At 37.6% G+C, this 9,321-nt stretch overlaps 6 protein-coding genes and 1 non-coding gene across 7 annotated transcripts; 3 read left to right on the top strand and 4 right to left on the bottom strand.

Moving 5' to 3' along the window:
• Positions 1–194: 194 nt before the first annotated feature.
• RHIMIDRAFT_t44 lies at positions 195–266 on the bottom strand. The gene has a single exon. It is a non-coding gene; the product is annotated as a tRNA-Glu (tRNA).
• On the top strand, positions 225–1,874 carry RHIMIDRAFT_259807 (tRNA pseudouridine synthase). Its single transcript, XM_023611425.1, has one exon. It carries the CDS (start codon positions 435–437, stop codon positions 1,743–1,745), a length of 1,311 nt encoding a protein of 436 aa, XP_023464470.1. The 5' UTR covers positions 225–434; the 3' UTR covers positions 1,746–1,874.
• Positions 1,875–2,516: 642 nt separating this feature from the next.
• Positions 2,517–3,153, bottom strand: RHIMIDRAFT_245237 (uncharacterized protein; the record flags this gene model as incomplete). The annotated part of the gene is given in 2 exon segments (XM_023610165.1): positions 2,517–3,128; positions 3,148–3,153. The coding sequence occupies 2 exon segments, from the start codon at positions 3,151–3,153 to the stop codon at positions 2,517–2,519; spliced, it is 618 nt and encodes a 205-aa protein (XP_023464469.1).
• Positions 3,154–3,532: 379 nt separating this feature from the next.
• On the top strand, positions 3,533–4,577 carry RHIMIDRAFT_314717 (uncharacterized protein; the record flags this gene model as incomplete). Its single annotated transcript, XM_023614953.1, has 1 exon — positions 3,533–4,577. One exon carries the CDS (start codon positions 3,533–3,535, stop codon positions 4,349–4,351), a length of 819 nt encoding a protein of 272 aa, XP_023464468.1. The 3' UTR covers positions 4,352–4,577.
• A 1,132-nt stretch (positions 4,578–5,709) lies between these two features.
• On the top strand, positions 5,710–6,511 carry RHIMIDRAFT_34253 (uncharacterized protein). The gene is made up of 2 exons (XM_023615126.1): positions 5,710–5,783; positions 5,841–6,511. Exon 2 carries the CDS (start codon positions 5,843–5,845, stop codon positions 6,476–6,478), a length of 636 nt encoding a protein of 211 aa, XP_023464467.1. The 5' UTR covers positions 5,710–5,783; positions 5,841–5,842; the 3' UTR covers positions 6,479–6,511.
• Positions 6,512–6,544: 33 nt separating this feature from the next.
• RHIMIDRAFT_245234 (uncharacterized protein) lies at positions 6,545–7,522 on the bottom strand (the record flags this gene model as incomplete). The annotated part of the gene is made up of 1 exon (XM_023610164.1): positions 6,545–7,522. The coding sequence occupies one exon, from the start codon at positions 7,520–7,522 to the stop codon at positions 6,545–6,547; it is 978 nt and encodes a 325-aa protein (XP_023464466.1).
• Positions 7,523–7,833: 311 nt separating this feature from the next.
• Positions 7,834–8,956, bottom strand: RHIMIDRAFT_245233 (alpha/beta-hydrolase; the record flags this gene model as incomplete). Its single annotated transcript, XM_023610163.1, has 3 exons — positions 7,834–8,477; positions 8,534–8,647; positions 8,683–8,956. 3 exons carry the CDS (start codon positions 8,954–8,956, stop codon positions 7,834–7,836), a joined length of 1,032 nt encoding a protein of 343 aa, XP_023464465.1.
• Between the last annotated feature and the right edge of the window lie 365 nt (positions 8,957–9,321).

The raw sequence follows: 9,321 nt of genomic DNA, 5'->3' as shown, positions 1-9,321 counted from the left end.
CACAGTGTCACTAGTGACTGACTTTAGAAGTGGGTGGGTGACACCACATCTTCATCGTCATTATCGTCACAATATAATAAATCATAAATCGTTAAAGCTTGCATTGGACATGCAGAGTATAAGATACCAAAAAGGGTATCAACAATATAGGTATCAAACGGAAAATAATTTATCCGTAGATGGTTGTGAAAATTTTCCCCAACGGGGAATCGAACCCCGGCCATGTCGGTGAAAGCGACAGATCCTAGCCACTGGACCATTGAGGACTACACATTTTTAGTAAATAAAAAAGACTATATAATCTCATATATTCGACCCGGAATTGTTTATGTCCGAGAGGATAATAATTTTGCCTTCGGATTTTTGCGGTGGTTGTTCGACAGTGGCTTGACTGTAAGCCAGACTTATTGACATCTTGTTCTCATTCTGCTTTTATGAAGCAGATCCTTTCCAATTTGCGCACTCTGTTTTACGGAAAATGCGGTCCAGAGATAAATTGCAGCTATAACAAACTAAGTCGACAACAACTAATAACAAGGATTGCCGAGCTTGAGCATGAGTTAAAGCAGCTTTCACCTGATTTAAAAAGCAGTAAATTAAAATCAAGACGCCCTTTCGACGTAACAAAATACGAACAGCGGAGGATAGCCTTGAAAGTTGCTTATATTGGATGGAATTATTATGGATTTTCACGCATAAAGAGCAGCAATATGCCTACTGTAGAATCAGAATTATTTAAAGCTTTACAAGAATCCAATTTGATTTCAAGTCCTGACGACTGTAATTTTAGTAGAGGTGGCCGTACAGATACCAATGTCAGTGGTCTTGGCCAAGTGATCGCTCTTAATGTTCGAAGTAATCAACTAAAGACGCTTCAACAGAATGATGCAGAGAATAGCGAGCATTTGCCATATCTTAGAATGATCAATAGCTTTTTACCTGATGATATTCGTGTGTTGGCTTGGGCTCCAGTTCCATCAACTTTCAATGCTCGCTTTGATTGCATTTCAAGAACGTACAAGTATTTCTTCAAAAAAGGCTCTTTAGACTTGGACGGAATGATTGAAGCAGGTTCACACCTAGTAGGCTCACACGATTTCCGAAATTTTTGCCTGATTGACGCTTCCAGAAACTTACCACATTATGAACGTGATATTCTATCCTTTGATATTAATCACGTAGAAGACGATTTTTATGCAGTAAAAATAAGAGGAACTGGCTTTTTATGGCACCAAATACGTTATATAATGTCCATTCTCTTCCTAGTTGGACAAAAACTAGAATCACCAAAAGTTGTCAAAGATTTACTTGATATCAACAAAGTGCCGGCCCGTCCTGGTTACCCTTTGGCAAGTGGCAAGCCTCTAGTATTATACGACTGTGAATATAAAGATATAGAGTGGATATATGATAAAGATACAATAGGATGGCCAGCTTCAGCCATTAGGACTCATAATCATTTTTTTGAGTTGTGGAATACGAATGCAGTTAAGGGACTATTGTATAAAGAGTGCATGAAGATGATTGAAGGCTTCCCAGTGGAAATGGAGAATCAAAGTGTTCGTGTAGCTGATTGTCTGAGCGATTACAAGAAGAATAGACATCAAGTTTTACTGGGCGAAGGAAAAAGTATAATTACGAAGAACTATATCAAAATTCTTGATCTTCCAATGTCAGATACAGATAAAGTCAAAAAAGAAAAATACCATCTTAAGCAAATGAGCAAATTAGAAAGAAACCAATAAAGATTATTCGAAAAGCATGCATATTCATGTAATATATCAATACTTTAATAACAGCACCTTTTAAAAAAATATGTAATGTAAATACAAATTTGTGAACACATTACACGAGTAAGTGGTCTTGGTTGTTCCCACCCTCCTCATCCCCTTTCTTTGCTTGTTTCTTTGTTTCACTCTAAAAGATAGAAATTAAATATTGCTTTATTTCAGTTATTTATTGTTTTTTCTATGCAGTACAAGTCTGAAATAATAAAGATTGATAACAAGCAAGGTCACGTTCTACGACGCGTAATGACAAGAAATCATAAAAGATCACTAGGAATCACAATGGATTAATTCTTTAAACTAGGAACCAGGTCCCACTGAACCAGCGTGTATCTGTCGAATCCGAACATAATTCACGCTTATTGAAACTAAGGAAATTACCCTTACAGCAGCATTTACTAGTACATAACATCATTTCTTGATTCAGATGTCACAGCAATAAAAACTAGGAAACCTTTAATTAAACTACTTTACCCCCAGAACAACTGTTAGACCCACGTCAACTATAATTCCACAGTAAACTTGAATAGTATAAATAAGAACCGCTCTTTATCAATAAAAAGGATTAATTCAGTTTTACTGTATCTTATTGTCTCTAACTACTTTTAATATTACCACAGTGTCAACATATTGTTTTGATCGTAAAACGGAGAGCAACAATATGAGTTGCTTTTGCCTCTTTTTGCTCAGATTTTTTTCTTTACTACAACAGTTAATATGCTTGCATTTTTAATAGCATGGTACTAGTATTTCATGGACAACAGAGGAACCCAAGGCTTTGATCGTTGAATGAAAGTTACCGTCCATATTATATTCATCAATATAATGATATGAAATGACAGATTCCAGTAGATAGAGAAGATCAGATTCAAAATTATACTTTACTTGATCAAGATATGTAAGAGGAAACGGAAGTCGAGAAGTCTCTGTTACCTTGATCGTAGGTTTCATCTTGCTTGAATCTCTAGGCACCAGGTTGAAGTCGACGGCCATTCCAAGCTCTCTTTCAAAGACCGTGATATTTCTAGGCAAAGGATTAAAGGTGATACGCAGTACTGTCCAGACACCAATCTTGGCAGTATTGGGCCGGACCACGGGCAATATAGGTTCCTTTAATCTTGGTTTCGGACCATTTGTCTTGGTTAAAGGTATAGTTGTAATTCTTTCCCAATCTTCTCTTTGCTTTTTGAATGCTGTTTCATGCGTTGAAATTGGGTCGTGTTTCCAATAACGTGGAGGATAGCGAAGAAGTACCTTAAAAATGATTTTACTTTCTATATTTTCTACAACCAGGTCTCCTTGCACTTCCTTGAATTTATAGTTTAACTTGTAGTCAATGTTCTGATAGGTAATTTTTTACTGCCATTTTGACTAAATTTACTTAGAACTGGTCGCTCAAAACAAAAAGAGAGTATGGGATTTGTTTACAGCCTTTAGAAATATATGCACTTAGCACTCTTTTTATTCAACCTCCTAACTTGGAAACAAACAACCGTGTCGTAGGATATTACAATGACTATGTAGATCGGTTCATTCATATTTAGTTCATGGATGAAGGCTTTAATCGTATAGGTGCTGCTCGTACAAAGATAACAAATGAAGCGATATACAACCGTATCTATGACGCCTTGAAACGAGATATTTAAATCGGTGACAGAAGATATGAATTTTTGACTTTCTCAAGCTCGCAATTACGAGAACATGATTGTTGATTCTTTGCGTCCACGTCAGGCCTTACGTCAAACATGATTCGAAGTTGGATGGGCGCCTTTTCTCATGAAAAAGTGGTGGCTAAGCATGCTGTACGTATGGGTCAGTACTTTTCTTCAACTAGACCGATCTGTCGTCTGGAAGCTGATGAGACACAGTTTATAGATGATGTGATCTATGATGAGTACATCTTCTCGGAAGGCGCGGGTCGAATTGCGCCCTCCTTGGCAAAGCAAGTTGCAACTCAAATGGATCTCAAGCATATTCCAAGCGCGTTTCAATTCCGTTTAGGTGGGGTCAAGGGCATCTTAATGATAGATAAGAGCCTTGAAAATGGAAGAGTCAAGGTACAGCTTCGTCCTAGTCAACTCCAGCTCAAGTCGAAACACTTGACATTAGAGGCCATTCGTACGTCGACCTATATTCATGGCTATTTTAACCGTCAAGTGATTACTTTGTTATCTGCTTTGGGCGTTCATCATGAGGTATTTTTGAAACTGATGGATAACATGCTTCATGATATTGACAAAATTCCCAGAAAGTCAGAAGAAGCTGTCCGTGTGCTTCTTAGCAATACAGATGAAGCTGGTACAGTACCAACCATGGTGCCTATCATTCAAGCGGACTTCTTGGAGAGACAAGATCCCTACAATGAAAATCTGTTGAACCTATTTCGTGTAAACATTTTGAAGCACTTGAAGAAGAAGGCAAAAATATTAGTGTCTCAGGGAGCCTTCTTACTAGGCGTCATGGATGAAACAAGCACTTTGAAAGTAGGTGAACTTTTTGTACAAACCTGGGATTCTTCAGGCACTGGAACAATTAAGCAGACCAAGTTCTCAACAGCAGCCTGATAAATATGTTTCATTAGCTCAAGAAATCAGTAAAAACATATAACAACAACCCATTTCAATTTTCTTTTCAATGTTGGCAGCTAATGGTGATAATTTCCTTGATTCATAGACATTATTTTTAAACTTCTCCATGCTTCTTCGTTGAAAAGTGCTTGTTGCTGTGATATTGTCGATAAACAAATAATTCTACCTCGCAAGCATAAGAATACAAGCAAATGGAATAAGCCCTTTTGTAACTGTTTATAAACAGAGAAAAGAAAGAGATTTATGGCAAAACAGTAATTAATCTTAAACATGGCTGCATGAATCAATGCTGTAGGCTTAGTGATAACACTACTCAAAAAAAAAAAAAAAATGGCTTGGTTTGTGGACGTAATATACATGGAGTATGTTACATCAAAGAGCGTAATCTTTAATATAAAAGTAGAAATACGAAAATATTGTCGAATGAGAATGTTATTCATTTTCATCTTTTTTGTGATCTGTCACTTGTGGCGGTTGTTCTCGTGCGACAAAATTGCCATTTTTGTCTTCAGGCGCGTTGTGGTGTACAAACTTTATAATGATTGAAAATGGAAGAACGATATTCAATTTCTTTTGTGAGCGCATTGTTTCTTCTCGTTCTACAAAATCATTATCATGATAGCGTTTTTCTGTTTTACTTGTTTAACAAACAAGGGCAATTTCTTTATCCATAAAAAATCTCTGATTTCATTGCTAATTGTACAGATAAAGCTTCTTGGACAATCCTTTAAATCAGATCAAGTGGTAATAGTAGTAGTAGCCAGTAAATCAGAATTTATGCCAACTTCTCGTTGTAACACTTTACTTAGATTTTTCTTGAAATCAAACAAAAAAATACTCATGGTTAAATATAGAGTTTAGAATTACTGTTGTACACAGCTCCTTTAGATCAATTCTAGGATGAAGGAGCCACAGTTGTCCCTCTTTAAACAATTATAATGGCTCTAAAAAAGAAAGGACCATACGCAAATACAAGGTTCTATTAATTCTAAAGCTTTTGATTTCTTAATGATACTGTATTGGTGCCTACCTTCATGTTAAAGATGCGTATCCTGATACAATACAATTTGTATCTTGCATAGACTTCAAGCATGTGGTATTTGTTTACTTTTTTTTTTGTACAAAGCCTTTTGTACTAAAAATCCAAAAAACAAACAGAGTGTTGAATATCTTTTTGATGATCCAAGTAGGATAGTATTATGCACCTATTTTTTGAAGTTCACAGCTGCGCCTCGATTCTACGTGACACTAAATTTATAGGTAACAGGCTCCAATCATCGCAGTATGCACATCAATAAGATACCGGGAATATCCAGGGGAGTACTCAGGAACAACAGAAATACATAAATAGGATCTCATCTCTATTTCTCAATCTTTTTCTTTCACTTTTCATCAATCTTTACAGCAAGTATGGCGTAGACCTTATCAAATCCAATCACTATACTAACCCTCTTTTCGTGTATAGAGATGGTTCAATTCCTTAGTTCAGCTTATTACAGTACTGCTCAAGAGCTCGTAAATTTGGCAAGTACCTGTAAAAACATCACAGCTGGCCCTGATCTCTATCAGTTGTACTGTCAATCGACGTCTGATCCCATCGGTAGCTGTTACTCTTTGCCTTCAAAATACCTAAATAGGGATGGAAGTCTGGATTGCTTCAAGGTCACTACCGAATCTTTTCTTACAATGATATATCAAACAACAGGAAACGTGTGTGGTATACACTGTTACTATCCTACATCCTTTAATATCCCTTCGATATCTATCCCTAGTTTTAATATCCCAACCTACACTTATCCAAGCCAAACAATTACCGCTCCTTCATCCAAATCAGCTATTGGTACCCCACCAGCTACCACTCAACAACCTTCTGCCTTTGAAACGTTCAGTATCGCTGCTCCTGCTTCAGGCAATGCTCAAAGCACTCCCAATGCAAACACCAACACTAACAACAACAGCGGCAATAATGGAAATTCCCCCGCCAATGGTCCTTTCGTTGGTGGTGGTCTTCTCTCTAGTTCTCACACTATAGGTCCAAACTTTATTCTTACTTTTATGGTTCTTTTCTTAATGATGAGCATCTTTACACGAAGGCTTATGTAAATATTTAACTTTTTTTAATATTGTATTTGTATATCTACAATGACAATTATATACTAATAAAATAATCTATCGTTCTCTTTTCTTCATTTCATACAATCTCTTTCGTTCTTGCTTCTTTAACCACATGTGTGATTTCTTTACATGCTGATCAGGCTTTAGTCTAGGGAACTGTTGCAGAGCCAACTCATAATACTCCATACCCAAGGCATATTGTCTAAGCTTACCACAAAGTCGCAAGATGGCATCAAGCACCTTGGGAGATGGCTGCATTCCAAACCCATAGCTTTCAGATTTGTTTGATAAAGCATACTTATTGATCATACTGGCTGCTCCGGCAGGGTATAATGAGTACAATTTTTGGACAATATCGATTCCTGTAGTTATATCTGCCTCCTGAGAAGAAGTGCGGCTAATGGCTATTAAAAGTGATGTGACTAGGGTATCATCTATTTCAACTGGTGGTTGCTTTGGAGCGTTGCCCAATGAATCAGTCGAAGCGGGCTGTAATCTGTTGACTATCTGTTTCCATATTGAACGAACCTCTTGTCGTGCCTGGTGAGTATTCTCCAACTCGGAGCATGCACGTAAAGCAATACTGTAGGTAGTTGCATCAGGTGACATCCCTCGAACCAGCATATCGTGAAGTAGTTCAACTGTTTTAGAAGGTTGATCTGCATGATTATATACTCTAAGAAGATTGTTGATATGTATAACGCTAGGACTCATGTCGAACTTTTTCATTTCTGTGAACCGTCTCTCTGCACGCTCGATTGCTTGAGGTGATGTACTGTTGGCATATGCGGATAGCAGGTGTGTAAAGGTACGCTCGTTGGGCGATATTCCACGTTTTCGCATCTGCACGTAATATTGTTCAGCACTGTTTGCTTTTCCATATTGAGCACAGTATCCGATCAGTTGATTCCATACAGCTGCAGTTTGTAGATCTAAAGGTAATGCTTTTATATAGTCTGCAGCGTCATCTAGAGTTCCATTTTTAAGAATAGTGGTAATCTTGTTAGACGCAACATAAGGATCGGCAGGCATGACATAGGTGAATTTGTTGGCTTTTGCAAATGGTGAATCAACCTTGACAAACACTGGTCTTGATCGTTTGTCTCCCTCATTCGACCTTGATTTGCTGTTGTTGTGTACGATCGTAGCTGTTGATGCTAAACGAAGTGTAAAAAGAGGAAAGAATGTTCTTATTGCTTGTTTGCATGCTAATGATCCTTTTTGAAAAAATATCTGGTATTTTATCATTTTGACAGCTAGACAAGAAAAAAAGAGAAAAAGAGACAAAATTTTCGATGCGCGCTTATTGAAAATTTATTACTGTTTTGTTTGTGTAAAGGATATCATTTATGAATACAGTTTGAGACAAATTCTACAAGTCGATCGCAAACTGTTTGCTTAACGTGTACCTCTTCAGCAAGTATGTCAGGCAACATTGACCAAAGGTGCTTGCCTGTAGGCTCTTGTACGACAACAACCTGAACACCACCTTGTCTGGCCTTTGAGGCTAAGTAACCGCCCTCATCCAACAGGACTTCTTGACCACCTAAGAATAGTAGCATACGCTTGGGTAAACATGAGCCCACTTCAACATCGCTCTTTAGATATTCAAATGGAGAAAGACCATCTTCATATTTTGCTTCTGGAACGGTATAATCATCTTCATCTTCATTTTCTTCTTCTGGTTTCAAATAGTTGTTTTCCATGTGTGTAATCGCCTTTTCGTTTAATATATCTTTACTAAGGTTGTTTCTCCATGATTCACCTCCTGCTTCTAATCCTATATAAGGTGAAGCACAGATCATGGCAGCTGGTTTAAGTTCAGAGGGTATTTTTAGCATGAGAGCATCTAGAGCTACAGCAGCTCCAGCATCGTCTGCACCAATGATGATTTTATTTGGATCTATCTGAAGTGTATGGATTAACCAGTCATAAGTGTCTGCAATATCTTTAACCGCCGCAGGAAATAGATGTTCACGTCCGCGTCCTGGCAAAGCCCAAATGAGTGAAAAATCCATTACGAGCCAGATAAAGGGTACTTACTATAGTCTGCAACAAATACCATACTCTTGATGCCCTTATCTGCTTCTAATGCTCTTATCCAATCTGCAAAAGTAGAGGTATACAGTCTGCTTGGGTTGAAACGAAATCCACCGCCTGGAGAGAAACATAAGACTTTACTAGATATTTACTTTTATACCATGAGTAGTTACCCGGTATCCACAAAAATATAACATGTGATTCCAGTATACGGTCATTTATCGCTTCTTTCTTTGCATTGTGTTGTAAATCTTCGGCGATCCAGTAACCACGAGATTCTTCATGTACCCAATCTGATCTTGCTCTAAACAAAAAGAGCTGTAAATAGCGAATTGCCTTTTGTGCATATTCAGCTTTTGGAAAGGTGTAGGCAAAGGTTAAAGCAAGCACTGTCAGCCAGTTTTTCAGTCTTTGAAATATTGACATCTTGTCAAAGGAAAGGCACAGAGAAAAAGTACTGCTCGGAATTTAGAATGATATATTTCTTGCACTTTCCAAAGTAGGACAGCAAAGAATTAAAGTGTTTCTAGAAAGTAAAGTCGTACTTTTACAATTTTTATAGTACAACCTATACGTAAAAGCGACAAGTCAGCGCGACATTTCTTTCAGGAAATGGTGTATAAAGACATAGCTTTTTCCTGGCCGAAAGATGGACAGCTACTTGGGGGTATCCTTAACATCAAGAGAACAAAAGGAAAGCCAATTGAAGACAATAAAGATTGGAACAACAAAGCACGCAAAAGAGGATGGCTGTCTTGTGAAGACCTTGGCAGCGTTTATGGATTGTACAG

This window comes from Rhizopus microsporus (assembly GCF_002708625.1).
Source record: "Rhizopus microsporus ATCC 52813 unplaced genomic scaffold scaffold_13, whole genome shotgun sequence".
Taxonomy (NCBI): Eukaryota; Fungi; Mucoromycota; class Mucoromycetes; order Mucorales; family Rhizopodaceae; genus Rhizopus; species Rhizopus microsporus.
Note: the sequence above shows the minus strand (reverse complement) of the source record. Positions and strands in the feature narration are given on the sequence as shown.